At 38.8% G+C, this 12,617-nt stretch overlaps 1 protein-coding gene and 1 long non-coding RNA gene across 9 annotated transcripts in view; one reads left to right on the top strand and one right to left on the bottom strand.

Moving 5' to 3' along the window:
- armc2 (armadillo repeat containing 2) overlaps window positions 1-12,617 on the bottom strand; it is a 27,761-nt gene continuing 15,144 nt past the window's right edge. For 4 of the 5 annotated variants that reach the window (XM_088089023.1, XM_088089021.1, XM_088089022.1 and 1 more), the window contains exons 12-18: window positions 11,845-11,944; window positions 8,270-8,600; window positions 5,648-5,770; window positions 4,888-5,001; window positions 3,608-3,740; window positions 1,849-2,003; window positions 1-1,638 (exon numbers count right to left, since the gene is read on the bottom strand). In XM_088089023.1, coding sequence (XP_087945149.1) covers window positions 1,505-1,638; window positions 1,849-2,003; window positions 3,608-3,740; window positions 4,888-5,001; window positions 5,648-5,770; window positions 8,270-8,600; window positions 11,845-11,944 — 1,090 coding nt within the window. In that variant the 3' untranslated portion in view covers window positions 1-1,504. The remainder of the gene's footprint in view (window positions 1,639-1,848; window positions 2,004-3,607; window positions 3,741-4,887; window positions 5,002-5,647; window positions 5,771-8,269; window positions 8,601-11,844; window positions 11,945-12,617) is intronic. The other variant, XM_088089025.1, reaches the window with a different exon arrangement.
- LOC121955694 (uncharacterized) overlaps window positions 9,771-12,617 on the top strand; it is a 25,986-nt gene continuing 23,139 nt past the window's right edge. For 2 of the 4 annotated variants that reach the window (XR_015779039.1, XR_015779041.1), the window contains exons 1-2: window positions 9,773-10,014; window positions 11,157-11,241. This is a non-coding gene — a long non-coding RNA (uncharacterized LOC121955694). Of the gene's footprint in view, window positions 10,015-11,156; window positions 11,242-12,617 lie in introns of all 4 variants that reach the window. The other 2 variants (XR_015779042.1, XR_015779040.1) reach the window with 2 other exon arrangements.

Here is a 12,617-nt window from a genome sequence, read left to right on the forward strand (position 1 = left end):
TGTTTTTCCACTCTGCTTTATTGTGTCCAATGCCACACAGTCCACAGACTGTAAAAGACGCACTTAAGAGGTAACTTTCCTGGTCTGTCATCAGTTTTCAAGACTACATTATCATAAAAGATTCTTTACAACACAGTAAGCTCACAAACACAGCAAGTGTTATATAAATGTGCAAAGAGCTGAAATCATCCCTGAACATGTGAAGGTACAAAGACGGAAAGGCTTGTGCAAGCTTTGTGGGAAATAAAGTGCATAAAAAAATGCTACAAATAAAAATATAACTGTTGAAATGGATAAAATGAGGAGTGACCAAATACTTAAAAAATAAATAAATGACTCAGTTTATAAAGTATACAGAATTTAAAAAAAAAAATGTTCACATCCACACAGGTTATATTTTACCATTTAACACAGATTCATTCTGCTCCTGATATTTAGCATCATTATCTTTATCAACCACCTAAAATCCATTGTTATATATATGATACACTGACCATCCGTAGGCTTTAAAACTGGCTGTAAAAAGTTCATAGTTACATGAAAAATAGCATCAACAATCAGCTTGAATTTTGATTTTTTAGCAGAAGTGGGACCAAGTCAAAAGTAAGCCTCAAGTCAAGTCAAGCCACTATTCCTTAACTTTAAATTTTGAGTCCTAAACAAGTCATAATGCACTCTTCACCACTATAATGCCATTTTAACAACAGAGTGATAATACATTTAAAAAATAATAAGCATTTAAATGTATTTGTTAAAACCAATGCAACTAAATTTAATCACAAAAAATATGTACTGTGACTTTTTAAATTACAACATTTTTATTCTTTCAGTTTGGAGGATGGTATTTTAAGCATATTGAGTCTAAGTGAAGTTACAAGTCACTGGTGACAACTGGTCTTTTTTGATTTTGTCAAGTTGAACCTGAAGTCATCAAATGTGTTACTCTAGTCTGACTCATGTCCAAGTCATGTGGCTTGAGTTTTGCAAAACTATAACTGTCGGAAAAATAATTTCGAAATATGGCTGGTTTGAGGCATTTTCAAAGGTGTTTTGACTTTTGCTTATAGCATTAGGCTTTTTTCATGGTGGACTTTTTGACATGTCACAGTGGGAAAAGACACAAAAATGAATGTTGGCTGAATCATTTAACTGCTTAAATTTCAGGGTCCTGGTGTTGTCCACGCTGCTCACTGTCACACTTACTGGACCACTGGAGCAGAACAGAGCCTTTGTTTGTGTTGTTGGTAACACCTGTGCTTTTCCCACTGTGACAAGTCAAAATGTCTGCTGTGAGAGAGGCTCATGGGATCCACTGACAGTGAATTCAAGCAAACCTCACCTGGATCCTCCATGAAAAAGGAAACTACAAACCTTCACAGCCACCTTTAAAACCCACTGGAGGTGAGGGTTTATGAGTTACATTGGAGACATTCAGTCTAAAAGTTTAAAGAAATGCTACAGTGAGAATGACAACATGAAACTCTTAACTCCATGTCCATGTTTGTCAGGCTGTCCGGACCTCGGCCTGAAGAATCTTCATCAGTTTTTGAGCTACAGGTAGGAACTCTATCTCCCAGCATGCCTTGTGGAAGTCCCTCATATCTTCATTTTCTATCCACTTCAGAGCCTCCTCTTCTTCTGAGGTAAAGAGAGTAGACACAGGCTGAGAGGTTTTTCAGGTTTAGTGTTTGGGCAGATGTGACCACAGTGGTTTTAAGTTTGTGACAGTGGGAATATGTGTGTCCCTCCCTTCCCCCCGAGGGCCACTGATATGAAAGAGAGCATGTTCTGTCAAGCAGGTCTCCCTCCCCTGTTACGTAAGGATTAGTAATAAGACTGTGAACCAACCTAAGTATGGAGTGAGGATCTCCAGCAGCGACTGTCTCTCCTGTGACTCCAGCAGCTTCTCCGAGCCGCCGCCGGTCATGTTCCACAACGCCTGACAAACCTGGCCTGCCAGCTGCCAATCACCTGGTCCGAAGTCTCTCAGACAGTCCACAAGCCTGGTAACGCGCATGCACGCACGCACGCACACACACACACACACACACACACACACACACATCATGTGACTCAAGAGAGAGAGACTCATATGACCAGCAGGTTTGTGGGCATTAGCTCCACTTCATTGGACCCATATCTGTAAGAGGACTCTGTGTGTGTGTGTGTGTGTGTGTGTGTGTGTGTGTGTGTGTGTGTGTGTGTGTGTGTGTATAAAGGGGAAGTAATACCTGTTCCACTTTGAGTCTGCATGTGTTAAAAATGTACAAATCTAAACCGCTAAATCAGTAATTCTAACTTTTTGTTGTTATATTTACTTGTTTAACTGCTGTAAACAAATAGCATCAAGTTTAAGATGTTTTGGAGCATCTTGTTTGTGTCAGTGGAGTTGTTGTGCTCATGTTTTCCAAAATGAAGACCATATTTCACAAAAAGAAAAAAAAACTGTTTACCCTCTGCTGCAAAGAGGAAGCTACCTTTGCCAAAAACTCAGTAAACATTAGCTCAGTTTGCAAATAAAGGAATAGTTAAATATTTCGGGACAGATGTGGCTTTTGCTTGCAGAGAGTTAGATGAAATAATGATACGGCTTTCATATTTGTCTGTCTGGTTAAATATGAAGCTGTGTAACTAGACAGTGCAGGGAATGAGACTGAACGGGGGCCCATACTGTATGGGGGCCGCATGCGGGCCCCACCAGATGGAGAGAGGGCCTGTGGCAAAACTGTATTGTTATTTTATCAAGATGAATTTAATACCAATAGATATACACTGCATGTACGAGGGATTTCTAAGAAGTGACAGTTCATGATTTTACAGAGGAATTGTGGGTTAAAAACTACTTTTAAAGAGTTATGCGATGCAGTAACACCATTTGTAGTGCCTGCTGCATCATGCCCGATGAGCCAGATCTTACCGACCGCATAGCCATCACATCATGTGATTTATAAAATAAAGTGTTTCCTTTGCAGTTTTTCAAAATATAGCTATTTTGAATATTAATACCCCCTTATGTGAGAGTAAAAACTTTATTTGCGAGAAAGAGGAGTTTTTTTGTTTTTTTTTAATTGCCATGTTCCCATTAGGCGTATTTCATATTCTTAATATCAGTTTGCACATTTTGAGGGTTTATGGAAACCCGCCTAATCTCAAAGCCGTCTCATTTATTCAGTACAGTAGAAATGCATTTTCTTAGCCTTTTCTAGTGCTGGGCAATATAGCAATATTATATTGATATCCACATATAAGACTAGATATCAACCTTCAGTTTTGGTTAATCATATACTTTTGTTCTAGCTGATCTATTATTCATCTTTACCTACTCAGCCATTATATCTAAATTACTGATGATTATATAACAAAAATCGCATTATGGAAATATTTTGTGAGAGCACCAATAATCAACCCTGCAATATTTTCGCAATATCAGTATTGAGGTATTTATTGAGGTAAAAAAATATTGTGATATTTGATTTTCTCCACATCACCAAGCCGTAACCTTAATTATATTTAGTGGAAAGTCTGTGAATTGTCTGTCAGATACACACACACACACACACACACACACACACACACACTCTTACTTTCTGACTGCATTAGTCCTTACTTGGCAGCAGCCCCCTCTGCTGAGAGACTGACCCTGTTGGGAGGGTCCAGAGCCAGGTTGGTGAGGACCCCGCAGGCTGAAAAGCACATCTCGGTGCTTTTTGAGTCGAGCAGCGTCACTACAAACTGGTGCACTGAGTGGGGAGAGAGTGGAGAAAGATGATGATGTGAGGGAGCGGACAAAGACAAAGCAGGTCAAAGATAAGAGGGCAGCTATCACTAGAGTCAGCAGGCATGTTTATACCGACTGGAGCTGGCCTTGCAGATAAGTGCAGCCTAAACATGATACAACAGCATGCAGGGAGGCGCTCTGTACTGGGCTTTCTGTGTCGACACACTCAGTATTCTGTAAAGTTCTCTGCTTGGATGATATGATTTATGAATCTTTACATAAGCCTTTTGAAAAATGTATTGCTGTGTAATATTAGGGCTTAAATAAATGGTAATTTTTGGTTTAACATGGCAACTCTTTGCCAACCTCCTGCAAGAGTCAATGAATACAGTTGGCCTAACCAAAATAGGAAATAAGTCTCTTAAGAATAAAAACACAATAATTATCCAAGTCCATAGTGTAATTTGGTGGTCTGGAAAGCATCTGAGGCACTGTGATAACAAGTCCAGCGTTTTTTGACTTAAACAATATGACATTTTTATTATTTTTTTCCCCACTAAATACAATGATATAATGTTTTTATGAATTACTTCACAACATATTATACTATGACATTTTTATTATTTTTTTCATGACATACTATACTATTATGTTTTCACAGATTTTTTTAAAGACACTCTGTACTATGATGTTTGTATAATTGTTTCGATGACATACTGCACTATAATGATGTCATTTTTGACAACATACTATACTAGTGTACTGTAATTGTTTTTTATGAATTTCTTCATGATATACAACACCATGTCATTTTTATAAAAATTTTTTCACAACACACTATGATACACACACTACATACTATGATATTTTTTTAATGCCATATAATCTTATTATGTTTTTATGAAGTTTTTTTATGACATACTATACTATGACGAGTGATTTTTTCCCCACAAATACTTAAAGTCTGTAAAAGTTATTGTAGACAGTCATTGTTTTTTTCTCTTATGTGACTGCTTGTCTTATCCTTTAAGAGCACCTGATTTTTAACTGTCAACAAACCTAGTTTCTTGACCCAGTGACAGCACTCCCTATTTTCTTCTTCATTGTCACGTATGTTGGAATGTTTTGTGTGTGTTGCTTGATGTTTGTATATATATGTATATGTATACCTTTGTTTTGCATAATGAAGTCCCGGACATCCTTGGACTGTGTCAGATTTCCATATACACGGGTGGCCTCAAGCACGGCGTCCATACTGGAGCTTAGCACCAACTTCAACATCACTGAAGGAGAGAGGAGTGAGCAGAGGAAAACAAACAGTGGAGTAAATGATGGAGCGGCATTTAACAAAAGCAGCAAAACTGAAAAATAAAAGCAAAATAAACAAGCGGTACCACTTTCATACCCCTTTCCCACAAAATCAGAGCTGATTCTGTTCTGCTATTTAGTAAACCAGCCCACATTTCTGCCAGTTTTGACCAGAATCATTTTAACCAAGGATGTGTCATCAAAGAAAGGCATTGCACTTTGCACAAACAGAAGTAAACCGTTGTGGCAAAATTGCAGGTGGCATTGATTATCTGTGAACTTTTGTTCATTTTGTCCAGACAGCTGTTTTTGCCCAAAAAAACAAGCATCAACCAACTATTAAAGAGACCACTGCATGCTCTGACAATTTCTCACTGTACTTCTCCAGAATATGACAGCACCCACTGATGTTGTCACGGTTTGGACTTCAGGTCAAGGAAAACCTGCTATTAACTGGTAGACAAGTGTTTGGGTTCTGAACCAGTTTATCTTTAGTTGAAATGCTGTGGATGATTCAAAATTAGGTTCAGGAACCAGAGTGGAATTGATTCTTTGTTGGTGGAAAAGTTGTATCATTGTTTGTATTTTTCATTTCTAGATTGAAATCTGATAGTCTTTTACAGTTTGCCATGGTGAGTTGACTGTGTCTGAGCACGGAGCTCTCCTCCTGGTAGAAGGACAGGTTGTTGATGGTGGCGGCCACATTCACCAGCAGCTCCTCGCTTTCCTGCACAGACCTCAGCTCTGTGTCACACAGAAACACACGAGAAAAACAAGAAAGAAAACAGTCACCATTTAGAGTAAACTTGAATTGACTTAATTCCTAATAGACCTTTTTCATAGTGCATATTTTGAGATGTCTTAGCAGGAAAAGCACAGGTGTATTATTAACATAAAGAATGGCTGCATGACACTTAGGGGACGTCCTGGTACTGTCCATGCTGGCTCACTGGGACAGCTTACTGGGACACTCAATGGAACTGAGCTATCGTTAATGTTGTCAGTATCACCTGTGCTTTTCCTGCTATGAAAAGTCAAAATGTCTACTGTGAAAAATGTCCATAGAGATCTAGAAGTAGAGTATTCTTTCTCTTGAAAATACTCCTGTATAAAACACAACCAACAGAGGGAGCATCCGCACTGCATGGCCAACAGAAACAAGCCTTTATGATCCCGAAATATTTCTGCTCACTTTTCTGTCAGTCTGCTGACTAGTCTCAATATAATGTCAGAAATTACAACTTTTCTTTGCCTTATTTTGAATACATGCTTTGATCGAGAACTCAGTGATGACTTTTAATGACTCACCAGGTGAATCCAGGTGAAAGTTTTGCTTCCTTTTATGTTTATGGAATAGAGAAGATAAAGTATTGGTAGATTATTAATCCATAAAACAGCTGCTATATGAACTGTGTAAACTGGGTTGACCTCAGTATTAAGATGTTGGTTTTTCATATTTACAAGTGCAATGCAAATGAAAACAGATTAATAGTTAATAAGTAATTAATTTTAAACAGTTAAACAGTTAAATAGAAGAATTTAAATATGATAAATACAATGAACACAATTTTCAGTGTTCAAGTTTTCAGTGTTTTTTGCATATTACAGCTCGGCCACACTGATGTGACACTGCGACAATGTCATAAAAGTGTCTTATCTGTGGTTTAGGCTTGATGTAGTCAGTTTGATCACGAGTTGGTGTACAAAGGTCAATGTGACCCAGTCCAACCAGCCGTGACACAGTGAGCGGAAACCGAGTCTGTTCCTGATATAGCAGCAGATGCCGTGCTCGGTCATAAATCGCAGATATTGCGGTTGGTGTCAACTGGCTGCTGTGTCAGACTAAATTTTGTTTCTGACTGGAAATGCTGCTTTGTTGTGCCCCCCCCCCACACTCAAAACTGTGTAATGTAAAGCAGCAGTGCCTGTCAGGATCAAAACAGGACATGGATCAGTCAACCTCGCGCTTTCATCTTCTTCTGAGATTTGGTTTTCTGTTTCTCACTGTCACGTCAACTCCACATTCTCCCTCATTCTATGTTTCTGTCTTCAGTTACTTAATTTACTTCCCGTCTTACTCTCTGGCATCAATAACACGGCTCTCTATTTTTTTTTAAATTTGGCATTTTTTCACTAGTTTGACCTCCGTTTTGTTTATTTAATTTGCTCTCCCAGCCACCGTGAAGTGTGTAGGAGGCAGGCAGTACAGAAAGCAAGAGTTTCACACCCATCTGTGTATCAGTTCAACCTGTCCTGAAACCGTCTAACCACATGGGAGAATTTCATACGCACGAACCAAGTCGGCTGTGAGATGTAACAGAACATCCTGCTCATGCAGTGAAGCGTGTCTCTCAGTCAGACTTTGAGAAAAAAAACAACAGGTAAACCAAAAGAGGATGTGCTGCGTTTTGATCAGAAAGCACTCAAAGGAAAGCGAGCGATGGAATGAGCAGACAAATGAAGAGGGTGTTTTCAACCAAAGTCATGTCTTGTTCCCAGCACGGGAAGTGGTCGGGTGCTGAGCAGATACTGTACTTACAATGCACTGAACAGCTATTTTTAAACTTAACCGAACCCCAGATTTTTATACACTGCTCGGTTCACACTGAAATCAAAAATGAAAAAAATTTTTCCTCTTAACTGCAGTGTTATGTATCAGTCTAGATTGTTTTGGTGTGACTTGCCGAGAGTTGGAGATGGCTATTGCTATTTATTTATTTATTTATTTTTTTACCAAACTACAACCATATCAGTGTGCAGAAGGAAGCACGCATCTACTCATGGTGAAAGGCTCATGCTTGTGATAGTTGTAAACATTAATGGTGTGCTCCTTCGCTGAGCTGTGATGTCAGCGATGCTAGATGAGCTAGCGGTAGATGCATGCTTCTTCCTGCATGATGATATGGTTGATGGATGTTTCAGTAGAAAGAAAATCATTGGAAATGATCAAAACAAGGTCTGTGGATCATCTTGAGTAACCTGGTCATAATTTCTGGAAAGAGACATTGCTGTTGAGTTTATTAGTTGTATTTTTTGGGCAAGCTGAGTGGCATCTAGTTCCATTATATTGGAGAGAAGACAGATATATCCAACACTCTGCAACTCACACCAAACCAATCTAGATTGTTGTTAAAAAGCACTACAGGTAAGAGGGAATATATATATATATAGTATATTCTTTAATTTGGGGATAAACTTTCTCTTCATGTTATTTTCTTAAACAATGACTGACTTGCTGCTCACCAAGTGTCTCCAACAGCAGCTGAATGCAGGTTGTGTTGGTTGCCAGAGCTGGACCTACAGCCTGATGGATGCACATGTTCGCCAGCACTCTGACCAGCTTTACCAGCACATCCTCGTCCTCCTGCACACTCACTGAAGGAGCCTGAGGCTCACTGAGGGAAGCGAGACCTTTCCGTGGGTGCAAGTGTGATAAGCCATCTCTGCACTGGTAGGTGTCGTACAGCTGCAGGAGTGTGTCCATGCAGCCTTCACACTGAAAGAGCTGCAGCCGAGCCTCGTCGCTTTTGGCGGTGAGGTTCCCAAGGGTGAAAAGAAGACGCACGACAAGATCCTGTAGGAGAGCAGTGGAGAGTGCTTTAGTGCTCCATAAACATTATTCAACTGATCCATGTTTTTTCGTACAGCATTTTATTTTATTCAGTAGGCCATATATTTTAATCGTGATTGTACTATTTACTGGGTTCAAACAAGAAAACTGTATCTAACTGTATTTACAGTTTCCTTGGATTCAAATTTATTACACAAATATATATTTAAGGTATGCAACTTAAAAAGGGTATCTAACACATGCCTAATGTATATCTTTGCTTTTAATGTGCACTTTAATGTCTACCTCACTTCTCATGTTTTATCAGTGTATTCTGTAATGTGTTTTTGTTGTTTTTTTATGTAATCAGGGCATCCTTGTAAAAGAGAGTTTACTCTCAATGGCCTTCCCTGTTTATATAAATGTTATGGGTGTCTACAAGTATAAACAAATTAATTTTAAGACCTCTTTCATACCATTGCCAATTGAATTTAAGACTGGTGATGAAAATACACACCAAAAATTAAATGTGGTTTTTCCAAGAATAAACGCTAATGTCAGTTCAAAATTAACAGTAAAGTAAAATGACACTGATGATACTCTCTGTGCTTACACAGAAAAAATAGCTTACAAGCAGACTGGCTGGCAAGGCCTTAGTTTAATGATGCATACAGGGGGCAAATGGGAGCTCTGAAGGCATATAGGTGATGTGATTTAGTCTGCTCCCCCTTCGAATAATGTTACATCCCTGTTTAAATGATATTTGCCATTGTGCAGACAACAAAAAAATTCTTGCAGTGACATGCCTAAAAAGGATTTTGAGACCCATCCAATCTGAATTAAAGACAATTTTATACTTTTTGAGGATTTTTGTTATTATTTTTATCATAAGTTAAATGGATATTTCAGACATTGCATGACATTTTAAGCACCCATGGCTACACTGTCTAATAACTGCAGATTAGTTTTTTGATTCATCTTTTTTGTTTGTTTGTTTTATCTGTAAAATGACAGAAAATAGAGCTACATATTCAGTGTAATTCCTCACAGCCTAAAATGATGTATATGTAACCCCTATGAAATATAGGGCTACTAATCGCTTATATGTTGTTTAAAGATGTAGCTGCATGTTATTCCCAGTGAGAAGCGCAAACGCTGTGTACCTGAAGTGGTAGGGAGTGACTTCCTCATAATACATCCATGAGTGTACCTGTGAATGACATCACTTCCTGCGTGACGTCCCAAAAACATCTCGATAACGTCATGTGTGCGCGGTGAACGGGTGCGCGTTCTGGTATAATGCCACGATTTAACTTAAAAACTATTATGCAAACATACCAGTGTTACCATAATTAATAATATTGCCCGTGTGTTACAATACGAGCTGTGAACCTGAAGGAGATTATTTCTGTTGAGTCATTAATGCCTGAAAGCTCCGGTGAGTGACGCTCATGTTTCTTGCTAATATGTTGTTGTTTGCTTCATAGACCAATATTGTGTTGAAGTCCAAATACTTTTATCTTACAAAAAACGGTCGGAGTTATGAGAAGGTTGTCTAATGTTTTCAGTGCACTTTGGTGAATTCTGTATCATTTTAGTGATGTTTAAAATGATGCAAACGCTAATCGCTAGCGCGGGTGGCTAACGCTAATTGCTAATGTTTTGTTTACTGTTGTACCACTGTGCTAATGTTATGCTAATGCTAGCTCAAGCTAAGCACATTTGCTAAGTCAGTTCAGGTAGATAGATAGATGTACTTTATTGATCTCAAAACTGAGAAATTGGGATAAGCAGCAGGTAGAGCAGCAGGTAGAGCAGCAGATAGAGCAGCAGATAGAGCTGTGAAACACTGAAGGAGCATTTCACCTAATCTGCTGACACTGAAGTCATGGTTAATGGTTTGAAGTGTAACTTCAATGATATTTGGTTATAAATACACACATTAAAGTATGTTTAAAGTAATAATTTATGTTAATTCATGTTTTAAGTGGAAAATATTATGAATATAAAAAAAGTCAAAAAGAGTATGTTATAAATAAGATGAGGTTTTAAAAAATAAATTACTTATTTGTTTGCTAAAATACCATAATACAAACTCCATTCCCGGGTCATTTAAGGAATTACTCCTTATGGACCTAGATAGATGTTAGTGTCTCTTGTACCCCACTAGGTTAGGGCTAGAAGTGCTACATATACAAATGTCTTTTGTTTTCTAATCAACAGTCCAAAACTCAAAGATTTTTAATTTACGATGGTATGAAACCGGGATAAAGCCAGGGTCTGCAAATGCTTGGCACTTTTTGTTTGACAATTATATAGTAAAAATTACAGCATATAAATATAGTGTATTTACAGTGGACTAATTAAAAAGATCTCCCCCAACAAAAAGAGATTGTTTCTGATGAAAAAAAAAAAACAGAAATCAGGTCCTGTGAGATTTTATTTACAAATTGAAGCTCAACAGCCGCATCACCTGCAGCACAGTGAGCCGACCCTGTCAAAAAGCACCATTGTCAGTGTCACTTAATTCCCCCAGAGATTTCATAGCAGCCTAGACTAACTGTGCCTCTTTTTACCTAGTTATCACACGCTTTCCAAGAAAAAAGGAGACAACTGACACCCCGTGCGTCACCGTTGTATCCTGACTCTACTTAGTGAATAACAGGTGAGCTGAGAACACAGTATTTTCTCCCATAAATGTGCAGTGACATTGGTATGAGGACAGGACGGGCTGTCCCGGGACTAGGTGCTCATTTCATGTATAACTGTCACACAGTGTGTGTGCATGTGTGTGTGTGTGTGTGTGTATTTGTGTGTGTTGGTGCGTGAGTATTCCCGTTGAGATTAACAACATATGTCAGTCATGTCAGATTGCCAAAGTCCCACCCTTTCTCCTCTTGACTGTCGCTCCTCCCTTCCACCTCTGTATCACCTCTACTCAAGCGCACATCCTTTTTTTCACTCTTTTTCCTCCTTCTCCCTCCGCCCTTTTTCATGACTTACTCAGCCCCTCCTGGGATGATTAAATGTCAAAACACACACAAGACAGAGAGGCGTATGTTGTGTGCAGATGGACACAATGTCCCGTAAATGTGCTTGGACTTGAGGTACATAAACAACTCGCTCTGAGGGTAAACGTGTTTAGCTGATTACATCATGAGCACTGCAGAAGCTTGTCTTCGCTTTTCTCTAATACACTCAGACTGAAGCACACACACACACACACGTGCGCGCGCACACGCACACACGAGGAGACTGGTGGACTCACCTGTTTTTGGTGATGTTTGCTCAGCAGTTCTAAAAATAGTTGGTAGCAGTTGGGGGTCTGGGCCAGAGCGAGGCGGCACTCAGAGTAAGAGGAGAGTTTACTGAGGGAGAGAGGGACAACAAATACCAGTGACTGTTCCACTCACTGACTGCTCCGCAGTGCTGACTAAATATGGAGATATTAAATCAACACTGCTAAGGGACAAGAAGGTCTGGGCTAGGATTTACCTTTCATGTTTATATTATCGTGGGCAGTATTTGATAACTAAATGATGAGGTACTTATGTGACTTGAAGCGACAAAATTAGATGGAAGCCTCATTCGAGTCATTGCTCTCTGTTTGGTGGAGGTATTGACATCAGATATTATTTATTGAGTTTGGCATGCTATCAGATCAAGTCACAGAGAAGTTGAGGAATCAGGTAACTTTGGAGCCACGATTCCTGTGCCTGGTTGTAAATGAAACCATTCACCAATATGCCTCGACAAAAGCTCAAGAGTATAGCTGGCGTCTATTTCACAGCATTTTGTCTGAAGTAAGAAGTACAGCTAGTCAGTGGAATAATTTGTGTGATGAGGGGGATACAGCTGAGCTAAAGTCAGGTGTCTGTCTGGAAATGTAAAGAAAAAAAAAACGAAAAAAGAGATAATAATAATAATAATACAAATAAACCCAACTGTATTAATATATTATTGTAATTATATATATATATATATATATACACACACACACACACATATATATATATATATATATACACACACACACGCACA

Source organism: Plectropomus leopardus, chromosome 16 (assembly GCF_026936395.1).
Source record: "Plectropomus leopardus strain MGB_pleo_1.0 chromosome 16, ASM2693639v1, whole genome shotgun sequence".
NCBI classification, from domain to species: Eukaryota; Metazoa; Chordata; class Actinopteri; order Perciformes; family Serranidae; genus Plectropomus; species Plectropomus leopardus.